The sequence below is a fragment of the Pseudorca crassidens genome, chromosome 4, assembly GCF_039906515.1.
Source record: "Pseudorca crassidens isolate mPseCra1 chromosome 4, mPseCra1.hap1, whole genome shotgun sequence".
NCBI classification, from domain to species: domain Eukaryota; kingdom Metazoa; phylum Chordata; class Mammalia; order Artiodactyla; family Delphinidae; genus Pseudorca; species Pseudorca crassidens.
Window position 1 is genome coordinate 121,527,483 of NC_090299.1, and position 16,260 is coordinate 121,543,742.

Sequence of the window (16,260 nt, forward strand, 5' to 3'; positions counted from 1 at the left end):
GGGCCTGACCTTTCCGGAAATGGTGAAAAATTCACTGTGACAAAAGTGCAGATGTATAGTGAAGGGGGACAGGGGAAGGAGACAGTGCTGGGACGAAGTAACAAGCCATTTTCACTCCCAGCTAAGAAATCTGGATTTTAACACTTAGATAACAACGAGCTAACATTAAGCAGGAAAGTAAATTGGTCAGAATTTTCTGTTTTTAGGATGGTATATGTGATGGCAGAGTAACAGACAAATTGAATATAGGTGGGACAGAACCTACGGCAGGGAAACCAGGTAAAAGTTGAAGTTGGCTATGATGAGGAATTAAGGGAGTGATGGTATTTCCATGATAGAAAAGAATAACCTTTGGTTAGATGCAAAGGTTAAGAAGATGAGCATCAGGACAATGTTTCCATGAAAATCAGTGGCAATGATGCTACAAGAGGGAAGGAGGACTAAGGGTCAGATGGTTGCACAGGGCAGATGGAGAATACAGAGTAAAAGAAAGTTGAGTTGATATACTCATTTGCTGAGGAGAAGTAGAAAGAAGAGATATTCACTTCTACTTCAGTTCTGGTGTGACCATGTGAAAAACAAAAACCCAGTTGAGGCCAATAGGCCGAATTTCCAGAGGCAACAGGCAAATGCTGCTTCCTCCCTTGCTGTTTCCCTCAAAAAACAAATGGTGAAGACTTGACCGTGACTGTCCTCTTGGGATCTCTGATCCGCAAGTCTAGTTCCCTGCAGAGCAGTGGATTTTCATGGTGCAGAGGGAGATGCTGAAACTTCAGGGGTTCACTGCCACTTCATTAGCTACTTGAGGTTGTGAATGCTTCTCTTTTCTCACAAGTTCAAAGCCTAATTCAGTGGCCGTGTGGAGTACAAAATAAGAAAACATTAATTTATTGTAACAGAAACCAGTTTAATGAATAAATCTTTTTGAGTTTTCTGTGACAGATCTTACATAAATAAAGAGAGGTTTAAAAGTGGACTTTTAAACACAGGTTTTTAGCTCACCTCACAGTTTTCCCACAAGGATAGAACATTTATCTTCCTAATTTGAAACTTTTCACAATCCACTGAAATTATGAACACTGACTATCCACAGTCATCCTTTTAGTTACATCTTGGCATGCAATAGAAATGATGAATATGAAAGAAAATCATGTGCTGTTTTAAATGTCATTTGCCTAAATAATGTTTCCAAAAAGTCACACTTACTACATTTTGATAGCTTTAGAGGGATAGAAGGTATGAAAAAAAATTCTGATGACATGATATATAAAAATGTTGTCACATGGGGAAGAATAATAATCTATGTGTGGAGGACTAGTGCTCTGGGAAGTAGGGCCTGATCTTCATGGACATCTTCTTCATTGAGTACCAGGACCCCTGCCAGTTCATCCACACCACTCCATCGTCTGTGCCGTGCTTTGCCATGTCCCAGGTATAAGGGCCACCCCAGTAGTATCTGCCATTTGGATTGGCCGCATGACATCTATTATACCACCATCCACCACCATCCTCTTTAGAACACTGCTTTCTGGGATCTGTAGTTTTCCTGAAAGGAAATTTGTTTGGGGTTATTAGAACTGCAGTGCCCTCAAGTTAATTCTTTGCAAAGTACGCACAGAGAAGTGCTGGGTGCAATATTCCTTCCCTCTGGTTCTATATGTAAAGTCACAATTACACAGCAAAGGTCTTCTCTGCCCTATAGGAAGAAAGGGAGAGAACTGGGCCTATGTGGCAAATTACTCTATATTTGTTACTTTATCCTGAAATGATAGCTTTCAGATCCCTTAGTGTTACAGATCCCTGGAAAACAAAATGGAGGTTTTGATATACACAGTCCAATTTAGAGACAGGGAAATCTGTCTAAGTACGCACTACTTTGTAACTGTGCTCAAATTCCAGTTGTATCTTTTATGGTTATGTGATTCTGTGTAAATTACTTAATCTCTCTAATTTTCATTTGTAAAATGAGGATAGTAATGGCAACGTTATAGCTGGAGTGCTTTAGAGTGACCCAGAAAGAGCTTAGCACAGTGGCTGGCACACAGGAAGTACCCAAGAAATGAGAGTCACTAATCACATTAGTGATCATTAATGACTCCAAGCAGCTATGTTAGCAGCGGTGCTAAAAGCAGGAGGGAAGAACCAGCACGTACCAGCCATCGTTGTCTCTGTCGTATGTGCTGAAGAACATGCTGTTGTGGATGGTCATAGTCCGGTTTTCTCCCACCAGCTGAGAAGCTCCTTCTATGAGGGCATTGCCAGCTGTGCCCTTGTAGTTGCTCACTGAGAGTTGATATTTGTTGGCCTCATTCTGTACAGTGAATCCTTCATAGAGTGCTGTCACCTTATCTCCTTTCCAGTCCTCCATTTCAATAAAAAGCTTTGTGGGTCCCAACCTGGTAAGCTGACTAATTTTGTCATTTCCAAGCCAATACTCACCTAAAGGAAAAATAAAATAAAATCTCACCAAAAATAAAACCTTTAAAAAAAAAACTGGCTTTTCCCCCTCATCATTAGCTTTTATACTCTTTTTGTAAATTCTTCTTAACCTCCTAAAACTCCTAAAAACAGACTACCAACACTATGTTTTTTAAATGGAGAAAAATAATCTAAAAAAGAATGATTTTATTTTGTACTCCTAGCTTTTACCTGGTACACCACAGTATTTTTTCCCATCTGCATTGGTTGCAATATTTCCAAATCCTTCCTTATATGGATCCCATTTCCTGCCAAAGTCAACACTACCATCTTGACGGTTCTGAATTACTGTCCATCCTTTGGTTGAAAGAAACAAAATAACACACATTACCACTAACAAATAATGTCACTTTGAGGGCAATGTCTGAATTCCTTGCCCATTTAATTCATGCCCATTGATATTTAGTGCTCCAAAATAGATATAATAAGGAAATAGATGTGAGAGGAAAACTCGCAAAATCTTTGGAAACTGCAAGTGCCTTATCTTACCCCAAATTGTGAATCAGAGATATTCTAAAACATCAGATTGAATTCCAAATCAAATGGCTCATTGTTAGCTACATTAAAGCTAGGTTTTATTTCCTGGCATTAAAATAATTTCAGCATAATAGGTCAAAAGCTATCAAACGCTTACCTCCTCTTTCTGTTTTCATATCACAGTATACTCTATATGGTTTGGTAGAACTGTCAGGCTGAATGAGATACATTTCAGATGTTTCACCTCCATTCCTGATAATTTCCTCACATTCTGCAACCATAAGATAACATTATATTTAGGAATTACAACATCATTACCTTGTCTTTAGTCACTAATTTTGTAAGATAACTGATTACATAGATACTAAGGAACATTTTATTTTAGACATTTGAGAATATGTTGTAGAAACTGAATCTTCCTTTTACTAAAAATCAAACTCAGTTTCAAGGAATTCTATCTGCCAAGGGGGTGAAAAAGCTCTTCTCTACCTTTTGTGTCCTGTGATATCCATAAACTTCCAGAACTCACGTGATGGAGAAATCTTTACATGTATGTATCCATGATTCCAGCATCTTTTCAAGAAAGCATGTACATTACACCCATGGAGCTACCACCATAATTACACTGCTTCCTACTCATCAAAAACTGGCAAATGTATTAGGCATGCTAGGGATATCTTCATGATGTGCTAAGATGTCATTAGGATCTGTTGGGAAATCCACTGGACTTCTTTTAGTTCTCTTATTTTTAGAGAGTGTGAGTTCTTCTGGAACCTACTAGAAATATGTGTCTTAACTAGCTACCTCTGCCAGACACCACAGGAATATTGCAAGTGACAGTACACGGGCTGCGGCAGTATTCCATCTGAGTTGAGACATCCGATTCTAATTTTTGTATTTTGCTTCTCAGATTTTCCAGAATTGAACGGAGCACACGAAGTTTAGTTGGAATATTACTGTTCACAGTCTCATCTATATATAACTGGTGCTTTTCCAGCTGTGAGGAGTACTCATTTATTACATTTTCATTATCTGGAAAAATGAAATTATGTAGGAATGGTTAGCATTTTCTCTCGATAAAAAAACTAAATGTATTCAACCACACAATTGTGATTCTGATTTTCTGAGAATGAACTTATAGACCCCGAATGAACATCGGGCAGTCATGATAGGTAGTTGTACTTAGGGGAAATTATTTTCCCCATGGCATACACAAATTAACATATAGTCTAGCTACTATAATAGTAATTTACCTTAGATTAAGCTAAAAATTATGGCTAATAATAAATACAATAAGTTGTTTATTACTTTGGTGAGGAAAAGAGGAGAAAGCAGGACTTAGGCTTTCCATCTCAGAAGTTCAACATCTTATGGAGTAGATACACTTGATTTATTTATTCATCTTACTTAAGTACAGCAGAGACTTGAAATACACAAGAGAAATGCCATGATTCCTTTGAAAAATGTCCAAACTTGGGTTTGCTACTCCCTGAAACACCTATGCCATGCTGGCTCACTAGCTGATTCCTAACCACCAAGACAATAGCACTCAAAGTTCACATCTCAGGATTCAAAGGGTAAGATCATTATCTTCAATTCAATTGAGTATATCCTGGACACAGTTATATTCAAAACCTCAAATGTTAAATCTATAAATGCTAAATTTTTACTCTGTGAATATACTGTCTTCGGAGTCACAAGTTTTTTTTATAGACTAAAAATAAGGACTCACAGTGAAAATTTTCATAGAGAATCATCCTTGCTGATGCCAGACTGGGAATAAGAGCTGCATAGTGCTTGTCAGACAAGTTGCAGGTGAAGATGCCTAAGTGAGGACCTTGGGGTAATCAGGCTCATACTGAACTACTCGGACTCATCTAGAAACATGGATCTTCTCAGAATTGTGCATTCCCATGGCACTCTGACAGTTTCAATTTTATAACAGAATCAAACAGGAAACACAAGGACATCTACCTTTTACTTGCTTCTGCCTCTCTTTCCAAATGTTTCTTAGCAGAGTTATATACTGAAAGGTGGAAGAAGTGGTCTGGGAAACAGACTCTATATTAGTCATTAACTCTTCTACATTCTTTCTGGTTAGTCTTTCCTCTTTTACCAAAGTATCTTGCAACTGACATCCTGTAGGACACAACACGCCCTGCAAACAAAGAAAATAGCCAACATTAGATGAAGGATTGGGGTTATGGATATTTGTGAAAATAGCACATAGTGAATATTCAATGATATCATTCACCAATATAAAAACTTGCAATTTGATTTTCTTTATGTGAGACCAGAAATTCTAGGTTCATCATTATATTCCTCTGAAGATTAAAAATAATCTTTACCACAGAACAAAGGTAATTAGGCTATGAAAATGTTACCATCTGAACAGACAAAGTGGGCAAAGTACAAAGGAGATGATGTTTCATGATGTTTCATGTGTCCTAATTTGTAATCTTGGGCCCAGACCAAAGAAAATTAGAAAGGCACCCTTAGCTCAGGGCCCAATAAGTTTATGTTTTGTATTTACATCCAAAAGAAACAAACAAAATAAAAATGATGGTAATGTGGGTCAACACAACATCAGGAAGACATGATGAATACAGGCCTTCTTCGCATGGCAGGCCCACCCACCAGGTCTGGGTCAGCGTGCAGGCAGCCGTCAGCATCAGGGGGTTTTCTCTCCACTTTCTTCTGGAGGTTAGCTGTTTTGGCTGGACGAGCCTTATAGCCATCTCCGCTGATGGGAGCGGGGACGGGTCTCAGGCTGGGAGGCTCTTCCCTCTTCTTGTCATAGGGTCGATGACCACGGGCATCCAAATGAAACTTCAGGGAACCAGGCAGAAATAAAATGTAGAGTGTTATAGGAGATTTTAGATGCAGCTATTCCAACACCCTCATTCTATAACTTAGGTTATCAAATGACTGAGGATTTGCTTAAGATCCATCAACTAGCTAGTTGTTGTTCGTAAATCAATAGGTTCCTTAGGTCTCTTCAGTAACAGTAGAAAGAAAAACAGTGCAAAAAGCTATTGTGCCTGGGGTAGTTTTTAAAAAGAGACTTTAAAAAATGTTGCATTAGATAATGAAAGGTAATGACCTCAGATTCCTGAAACCTATAAGTTGGAAGACACAAAATAGTAAGAAATCTATACCGTCAGGAGGAATAAATGTTCTCAAGGCACTGGATTACTAAATTCCTGTAATTATTGTTAATTATTTTTTTACTTTCAATTTTTATGAATTGATGATTAATTTGGCTAACTCCTATATAATAATATTTAAGAGGTAATACAGATTTATTAAAAGCGAAATTTACTTAGGATTTATTTGTAATAAGACAACCATTGGCTCTAACACGTTTGAAGAGGAATAAGGCATTCTGGAGCCAGACTGCTTGGTTTCAAGTCTTGACCCCCACCACTTACTAGCTATAAAGATCTTCGGCAAGTTACTTCATCTGTAAAATAGGGATGATAAAAGTATCTGCCGTATAAGATGATTGTTAGGATTAAATGACTTATTGCATATGACACCCTTAGAAGAATACCTGGCACATATTGAGTTATTATTATTATTTTTATTGCAATCACACATAACAGATACTACAGTGTAAGTGGCTTTTCCACTACTAACTTCAACCTTAACTTCTATCAACAAAATTGTTAAATCATTCTCATGAAATTTTCTACTTGATTTCCTTTATCAAATACCATGATTTTCTCATATTTAAAATAATTCTCAAGGTATGTGCATTGCAATTAAAATTATTTGCTAATTGAAAAAATATTACATTAAAAGATAGTGAAGTGGAAAATATGCAATGCAATACAAAAGTGCTGGCTTAGATTAACTATATTATCATCATATGACCTTTGTCAGTACTTTCACCTTTTGGCACTTAATTACAAATTAACAAATGACTAGACTTGCTGCAGAGACTAAGCTCTCTAGCTATTTTGTGGGCCTAGAAGTCATCAAATGACTGTTTGGAATTTCACTGTCATTTATTCAGTAAGTTAGAATAATATTTAACATTTAGTGATAGAACGCTAGGCTTTAAACCCAGGCAAGTTGGATCAAGATTCCCCTGCTTAACTGCTGAAATTAAACTATAGTATATGTTATGTGTGACTGCAAGAAAAATAATAATGTATGAAGATTTGTAGGAAATATACATATTTTGTGTCAAAGACATGGTCCCAGCCAGACAGGAATTTTGTGAAATGTGATTCATCTGTTTACTACAGATCAAATTATAACAGAAGAAAAATATTTCCTTTTTATTTTAGAATATAATTAAAGAGGTAGTGTTGGTGATCTAGCTTTACTAGAGAAAAGTAAATGAAAAAGGTTAAACATCTTAAAAGAAATTATATGAAGTTTATGAAGACCACTTATTGAAATAACTAAAACTAGAAAATCCAATTGGAAGGCTAAACTAGTAAACTGTCTCTGTGTAGATTAGTTGGTGAGCAGGAGTGTAAAAGTGCTTAGCCAAGTACTTTGTAAAAGTTTACTCTTACACATTCTTTACATTTTTCTTACCTAATTCAATTAACCAAATAACTATCTTTTTATATGTATAGTTTGATAATTAAAACACTTAGGTTCCCTTCAAATTCAACAAGTGATCCAAAATGAATCACTTCATTTATGTATTACTGTGTACTTTTATTTCTAGTATGGTGATACTATGCTATACACAAGAAATTTGATCCGGAGTTATCTGATAATAAAATTTTAATTCTTTAAATATTCATTTCTCTAAATGTATTTTTGTATTTTTGACATCTTCAAACCAGTAGGAGTAAATCAGCAAAGATAGTTCTTGAGGAAAAACTGTTCTACAAATGAATAAATTAAATGGAGTGATATATTTGATAACCACTCATAATAACAATAAATAAATTTCTCATTTAAAAAAACAATTTTTAATCTTCTATTACCATACTTGCTCTATTCTGCTTTTAGATTTAGTTTACAATTTTCATTCATAAATAGCCTGTAATTTCAGGAGCTTTATATTACCCTCCTTCACCAAAGAGCCATCTAGCTACTACAGCTTTTTTCTTTTAAAATGCTGCTCTTCTATTATTTTATAGTCTGGGAAATTTTCAGATATTTGTTCTCAAATTGTAATAACATATTGCTAGAACGCAATGGAAATGATAGTACTCAGGATAGCAACAATCGGAAAAACACATCTTAAATTAGCTCTGACATCTTCTTCCTGGGAAAATAAAGGTGATAAACCAGAAAATGAGAAATTATTATTTTGTTTTTATATAAGAAATACTATGCAACATTCTTTAAATAGAATAGGCCTTAGAGATTAACAATTCAATTTCATAATTAAAATCAATGTTAATTTCATTATAATAAATATTCACATATGATTATGTTTTGGTTATATTTTATATTAATAATATTAGTAAGAATACAATAATATTTAAAAGTCACCTCATCGTAGTCATCAATAGCTTGGCCCTTAATTATAAAAACACACAATAGTAGCAGTAGTAGATGTTTCATGGTTTTAAATTTTTGGAAGTTCCAAGAAACCATCCTTTGCTATAGACTTAACTGAGAGATTTTCAATCCTATATATACCTGAATCCTCTGTTAGCTATGCCTTTCCAAGTGATTACCTTCCTTAGTTAACGTTTAATTTTTTGGTTCACTTGTTGGCTGAACCATTTTATCCCTTAAGCAACATGTTCCCAGCAAGATTTATTTACTTGTCATACAACTGTTCCCTGTTGGCCGAGTTTAGTAACACCGAAGTTCCTTAATTCATTTAATCGGACAATATGATGGGAAATTGGGACATTCCTAAAAGAGCTGTGTATCACATTTCCTGTAAATTAACGTGGATGCTACACAGGCTCCCAAAGAATGTCTGAGGAAAAAAATATTTTTAATCCAAGCACAAAAAAATTCAACCTACTTACAAGGCACCCACTAACATTGTGAACTCACTAGAGGTTTACCATAAGTGTTGTTTTGGGGTAATCCTGCAATTCAGGTTTTAAAAAGGCCATTAAACTCAAGAATAATATTACCATGTGTTCATTTTATCTTTCAGACATTAATCAGAATAACAAAATTATCGATAATATTCATGCCTTATGCTATGATAGACTAACATGAAAAAGAAAATGTAGTCTTTTTTTGCTCTGACCACTTTCCATATTTTGTTCTTTACTAATATGTTAAAATGTTTAAATAATTCTAAACATTATTAAAATAATTAGTAGATTACAGATTCCTAAATCAAAATCATTATTATGGTGATTGGATACATATTTAACATTTTATTTTTATATTATATTTTATATTATTAATATTTATAAAAACAATGTTATTTTAACATTAGTGAAGCCTTCATATATCTATTTCAAATAGAAGCTCAGATACCATTTCCTTTCATAATTTCCTATAAGCTAACAAATGCATCTTTGTTGTCTTTTCATTGTTTTTTGCAATCAGGATTAACAACTCTTACAAGAATCAAAAGCAAAACCAAAGCCAAAACAAAAATCCCAGCAAGTGTGCTCTTTACAGCATTTTCCTGGGGTTTTTTGGTATGCAAAGTGAAACATCTGTTGTTAAATTTTTTAAGTGATTTTCTTAAAAAGATAGCAGGTTATCCAGGTTTGGATCAGGAGAATATGTTTTAAACAATGCTTTGAAGCAGTCTCTTGATAATGGTATCAAACACACTAAATTTCTTTCTTCTCTGGGTAACATAAGTTGCATTCCCAAATCCTTTTAACTCAGATTTATAGAAGCAAAGTGTTGAGTTTAAATTAAGTAAAATAGTTGATTGGATTTTTCCTAATTTATCTCATTCATTAGTACTGGGTAAATACTATACATTATGATTAGCTTAGTTTTAGTTTTTCTTATAAGAATACATACTCTGACTGAGAAAGCAAATATGTGTGTATGCATGTGTCAATTAAAAGAAGATGCAATAATATTTCCCTTCAAAATGTAACTGAGGAAAAGTTTATTTTAATCATCTGGGCAGGGTTTTATTTTAATGATGTCAGGTTCTTGCTGATTTAAAAAGACAGACAATGTTAAGACAACTAAAAATTTTTTTTCTTTTGAGGTAACATTATATTATCTTCATTTTCAAGCACTGACATTACATCAACTAGCAATAGAACCATTATTTAATTCCCAGAAGTTTGTTAATTTTTTGTTTCTTCTAGCATATTATAGTAACTTATACAACATTAACGTGAAAGTTCCCCTATAAGTCTAACTGTTTTTCTACTCTGACAGGCATTCTTGCCATCATCAACAGGAAGGTGGAAGGAAATCACTAGAATTTATACTCCATGACACCAGACACTAAACATTCATTCCACAAATAGTTCTTGAGGGCCTCCTATGTGACAGGCAGTGTGCTAGAAGCTGGGGATACATTGGTGAATAAAACAGACCATAGTAGGCATTTGATAAAAAATCGTAGAATGAATGGGTGAACAAGCCTTCATTGAAACAGGCTTCAGATTCCAAGCTCTGATAATCATTTATCTGCTTTAAGTTTTACAGATGATGAAACAGAGACTCAGAGAGGTTAAGTAAAGTACTCAAAGCATACAAGTAGTAAGTACTGGTAGCAGGACTTGACCCATGTCTGTCTGACCAGACAGTTCATGCTTTGTGCCTGTTAGACCATATTGCCCAACAAAATGCAAACATGATAAAGAATTAACCTGTACCTTTTTGGTTTGCTGTTGTCGTTGTTTTGGTCAGCTCTTTTTCTTGAGACTACAGTGTCTCAGACAGGCACTCCCATCCTTAGCCTTTATTTTCACTTACATTTTCACTGTAATATGTGGGTGTGGGCTGGATATTCATGTCTGTGTGAGAGGCATGGTTGATGCAGTGAATAATAACTATGAGTTTCTTTAATTCTACTTCTTGCTAGATTTTTTATAGAGCTATACTAACATTTTAAAATGCCTAATATTACAAAGTAAATTACCATGTTTTCAAAGAGAAGAAATGCATTTACAGAGATTCTGCTCTCTAAAATACTTAAATTTTTAAAAATGTTGTTGTCATTGGTGGAGGAGAAAGGGAGTACTATTTGTTCAGTTATGTTTTTAGATCAATAGTGCAGGGTTCTTCGAATTAGCTGATCCTCTTATGTAAGTCAAGGGCAGTAAATCAGTGACAGAAAAAAACAGAAATTATCTGTCCTGCCCAGCAGCTCTCTGGCAAGAAGGGCAGACTTGCCAGCACTGATTGTCAAGCATTTGTTGTTGATACTTTTACAATTCAAGTCAGGCCCAGTTATAGCACACAAGTCAATTTGTGTTCATCAAATATTTATAGAACACCTACTTTGTGCTAGAGGCCAAGGATACTTTGGTCGCCAAGATAGACAAAAGCCCTGTCCTCATGAAGCTTTGTGTCTAGAGGGGAAGACAGAAAATAAAAACTACTTATCTGTGCTGAACCTAAGACCCTGTGCTGAACCAGGAAAGGTGAGGCTTTGGGAACAGTAACTTAGGGACCCTAACCTCCTTCCAGGGGAAAAATGACTTGAAAGGAAAAGCCTTTTGGACTTGAAACTTGTGGTTTGAATGACTGTGTGGTTTATATCAGACACCGGCCACATGACAGGTACTTGACAAATATCTGTTGAACTAGTTTGTGAACATAGAATGAGTGAATGATTGAATAAATAAAATGAAATACTGATTCTCTTTGTCTAAGAAGGCATAGGTTTTGAGAACCATATTAAATCATTGTTAGTCTCTGTATGTTTTTTTTGTCTTACCCTGAACCACAGTATGAGAACCACTATCCAAGGGGAAATTAATACTGAAGAGTTGGAAGCCAGCTTGGATCAGAGCTTGATGGGCAAGCCTGAGACTAATGTGACAGTGACAGCCATAACTGGTTAGCATCTGCAATGGGAAAGCACATTGCAGGGAAGAAGGGTAGGGCTAGCTCTGTCTCTTATGGAAAGTCTCCTTCTATTGACTTGGTAGATATCAGTTTGCTTTTCTTACGGAAGCTGATACCACGGCAATAAGGAGAAAAATAGGACATTTTCTCCTTCAACCCAATGCCAATCACAGGAGCTAGAGAAAAGACAGAGATGCTCTTTTGCTTCTGTCACATTAGACTCAAAACCACAAAGGGTGTGACCAACACCAGTTGGAGTGCTGCTCCCTTCTCTTGGAATGACCCCTAAAATGCAGGAGTGGGGCTCCGGCAGTTCTGTTAGTATTGTGATACCCTGACCCTCTAGCCACAGGTGACTGAGTAGGGGTAGATCCCTTACCCAAGCTAGCCCTATCAGCTTCTCTCCCCCAGTTTTATGTTTGCAAAGGAAATAAGCAAAGGAAATAATTAGGTTGATTGGCCTGAGGTCATATTCATGGCAGCATTCTAGAGAGAAAGCCTACCAACTTCAGCAGCAGGAGCCACCAAAACTTCCAAACTTGATCATCTGATTCTTCTGCGAAATCTGAGACACCTGATTGTCCTTTTAAATAGTACCCCCATATTTTTTTGGTAAGTTAATGCAGGGGAGTACTATTTAAAAGGTAAGTTAGGGCTTCCCTGGTGGTGCAGTGGTTAAGAATCCTCCTGCCAATGCAGGGAACACGGGTTTGAGCCCTGGTCCGGGAAGATCCCACATGCCGCAGACCAACTAAGCCTGTGTGCCACAACTACTGAGCCTGAGCTCTAGACCCCGCGAGCCACAACTCCTGAAGCCCGGGCGCCTAGAGCCCGTGCTCTGCAACAAGAGAAGCCACCGCAATGAGAAGCCCGCGCACCACAACGAAGAGTAGCCCCCGCTCGTCACAACTAGAGAAAGCCCGCGCACAGCAACAAGAGTCATGTACCACAATGTTCATTGCAGCTCTATTTACAATAGCCAGGAGATGGAAGCAACCTAAGTGTCCATCATTGGATGAATGGATAAAGAAGATGTGGTACATATATACAATGGAATATTACTCAGCCATAAAAGGAAACGAAATTGAGTTATTTGTAGTGAGGTGGATGGGCCTAGAGACTGTTAACAGCGTGAAGTAAGTCAGAAAGAGAAAAATAAACACCGTATGCTAACACATATATATATGGAATCTAAAAAAAAAGGTTCTGAAGAACCTAGGGGCAGGACAGGAATAAAGAGGCAGACGTAGAGAATGGACTTGAGGACACAGGGAGGGGGAAGGGTAAGCTGGGACGAAGGGTAAGTGAGAGAGTGGCATGGACTTATATATACTAATAAATGTAAGATAGCTAGTGGGAAGCAGCCGCATAGCACAGGGAGATCAGCTCGGTGCTTTGTGACCACCTAGAGGGGTGGGAGGGAGATGCAGGAGGGAGGAGATATGGGGATATATGTATAGCTGATTCACTTTGTTATAAAGCAGAAACTAACACACCATTGTAAAGCAATTATACCCCAATAAAGATGTTAAAACAAAACAAAACAAAAAAACAAACAAAAACAACAACAAAAGAAACAAAGACCCAACGCAGACAAAAATAAATTAATTAATTAAAAAAAAAACTCTAAAAGGTAAGTTAATTAGTGGCTGAGATAGCTTCTGGGGTTTGCTGAACTATTTCAAAGGGAAAGTTAAGATCAAATGTTTGGGAATCAGGGGCTTCCCTGGTGGCGCAGTGGTTGAGAGTCTGCCTGCCGATGCAGGGGACACGGGTTCGTGCCCCGGTCCGGGAGGATCCCACATGCCGCGGAGCGGCTGGGCCCGTGAGCCATGGCCGCTGAGCCTGCGCGTCCGGAGCCTGTGCTCCACAACGGGAGAGGCCACAACAGTGAGAGGCCCGCGTACAGCAAACAAACAAACAAACAAATGTTTGGGAATCAAACTGAGTTTTTAAAAAAAGCATAAATCACACATCGGAAACAGAAGCTGTATTTTCACACAATGCAATAAAGCACTTAAAGTGATTAAGTATATAGTACCAGTAGTAAAACTCTGTAGAAAATAAAAACGTTTTATTTGGAGTATTTTATAACATTCATTTAAAAAATCTTTCACTATTTAATAAAAATGTCTTAAATTAAATTAATAGTATTTTCTGTAAAATATGCCCAAGATTAGATTAATGACATAACAGATATTTATAATTTTGAGTCTTCTGATCCAAGAATAAGGTATGCATTTTCATTGATTCAAATTTTCTTCTTTATGTCCCTTAAGCTTTTTTCATATGACTTGCATACTTTTCATTTATTGTTATGAGATTTTCCCCCATTATATATTTTAACTGCATACATAAAAGCTATTGATTTTTGAAAGAGAATATAGAGATGTCCTATATTGGTGAGTAAAAAAAAAAATTAGCTTAACTAATGAAGGGAGACTTTCCTTAAGATTTGTACTATTGGTTTCACCCAAACAGACTTAATAATATATATTAATAAAGTATTCACCATGTGTGCTTTTGGGAACAAACCTCCTACACTTATGAAGAGCAGCAGTGACCCCTACTGCTCAAATAAGGCAGCTCTAGCTGTCAGCCAGGACAGGGATTCTTTTTTTTTTTTCTTTTCTTTTTTTTTTATTGGAGTATAGTCGATTCACAATGTTGTGTTAGTTTCAGGTGTACAACAAAGTGAATATGTTATAAATATACATATAACCACTCTTTTTAAGAATCTTTTCCCATATAGGCCATTACAGAGTATTGAGTAGAGTTCCCTGTACTATACAGTAGGCCCTTATTAGTTATCTATTTTATATATAGTAGCGTGTATATGTCAATCCCAATCTTCCAATTTATCCCTCCCCCTTCCCTGGTAACCATAAATTTATTTTCTACATCTGTAACTCTATTTCTGTTTTGTAGATAAGTTCATCTGTATCTTTTTCAGATTCCATATATAAGCGGTATCATACGATATTTGTATTTCTCTGTCTTACTTCACTCAATATGACAATCCATGTTGCTGCAAATGGCATTATTTTGTTTTTTTATGGCTGAGTAATATTCCACTGTATACATGTACCACATCTTTAACTATATTGCCATAGATATATTAGAACCTTGCTTATCTTTCTATAATTTTATTGCCCTTTGCTGGTCATGTTCTTTTGTATAGTTATTTCTATCTATAGGTAAGGTATACTCTGATTTATTTTCCCAAGTACATATTTTATAATTATGGCATTTCCTTGCAAGGCCTGCCATCAGTGGCCACTGCTATAGAAAATCAATTCGTAAGGCCAAATTTACACTCAAATTCAGAGATGACTGTATTTTCAAATAGAAGGATGGTCTTAATTTTTGTAATGAATTAAAAATTAATTCCTAAATGAGATGATCAATTCACATTGCTATACTTTTGATAGATTTTTCTCCCTCTCAAAGTATACACAACATGCTCTGGTGACAAGATCTGTGGAAACTGACTATGGTTAAAGAACAAGCAGAGTCAGTAAAATGCTTGTCTATTCAAGTTTGCAAATGTCCAGTTCCATCAATTTTCCTTCTTATGTGGAAAAATAGGCACGACTGATCACAAACTGCAGATTTTACCTGGGTATAAAACAAAATGCCAATCCTTTGGCACCAGTGTGTATACACACAAAAATGGCTAAAGTCTTCAGTTGTGTTTTTCTTCCACCAGCTTTGACAAACTGTACCCTGGCATTGTTGAAGCCACATTCATCATCAGACAACGAGGAAATGGCCAAGAGTTATGCCATTGTTGGGATATTGAAAAAAAAAAAAAAAAACTATGCTGGCTGAAAATAAATTTGAGATTTTGCCATATGTTGTTAAAGCCAAAATCTTTTGCAAAATTTCTCAAATTGAAACCATTCCGCAATATTCACTCAACAAGTGTTTCATGGACAGTGTAAGTGGAATTGTTTTTTAGGCACCAAGACTACAAAGATTTCTAAATGCTTCCAGCCAAATTGAGCCAAGTAGCGGAATCAGGCGACAAAAATCACGGAGGCGACCCCCGAAGAAGGCAAGGAGGGGTAAGAGCCTTCGCGCTCTCCGGACCTTCCCTAGAACTGACTGCTGAGGTTGTCTGAAAAAAAAGTATTAAGATTCCAGAGAACAGAGTGCAAACAACCACAGCCCTAAACCAAAATATTTAAGGCTGAGAGTAAGGCAGAAAACGATATTATCTCAAGATTTCTGCAGAAGCGAGTAAAACCTTTACTCCCGCGATTCCGGCAGCTTCCGCCCCGCAGTCTCGAAGCTCCGCCCCACAGGCGGCCCCCGAGGAGAAAGGCCCGCCCTTTGGCCCCCGACTGCCTGCGGCCCACCAGC

At 36.5% G+C, this 16,260-nt stretch overlaps 1 protein-coding gene across 1 annotated transcript; it reads right to left on the minus strand.

Annotated features, from left to right (window-relative positions):
* Positions 1-886: 886 nt before the first annotated feature.
* FGB (fibrinogen beta chain) lies at positions 887-8,551 on the minus strand. Its single transcript, XM_067736603.1, has 8 exons — positions 8,422-8,551; positions 5,593-5,784; positions 4,930-5,113; positions 3,760-3,987; positions 3,113-3,226; positions 2,650-2,775; positions 2,154-2,439; positions 887-1,546 (listed from the first exon to the last, which is right to left on the minus strand). The coding sequence occupies exons 1-8, from the start codon at positions 8,524-8,526 to the stop codon at positions 1,315-1,317; spliced, it is 1,467 nt and encodes a 488-aa protein (XP_067592704.1). The 5' UTR covers positions 8,527-8,551; the 3' UTR covers positions 887-1,314.
* Between the last annotated feature and the right edge of the window lie 7,709 nt (positions 8,552-16,260).

Bases quoted from the DNA above. Each gene is read 5' to 3' on its own strand.
- FGB (XM_067736603.1), bottom strand. From the start codon at position 8,526: ATGGTTTCTTGGAACTTCCAAAAATTTAAAACCATGAAACATCTACTA. The intron at 3,988-4,929 runs GTAGATGTCCTT...TCATTTTTCCAG, and splicing joins GAGGCAGAAGCAAGTAAAAG to ATAATGAAAATGTAATAAAT. The intron at 3,227-3,759 runs GTAGCTAGTTAA...TTATGGTTGCAG, and splicing joins TCCTGTGGTGTCTGGCAGAG to AATGTGAGGAAATTATCAGG.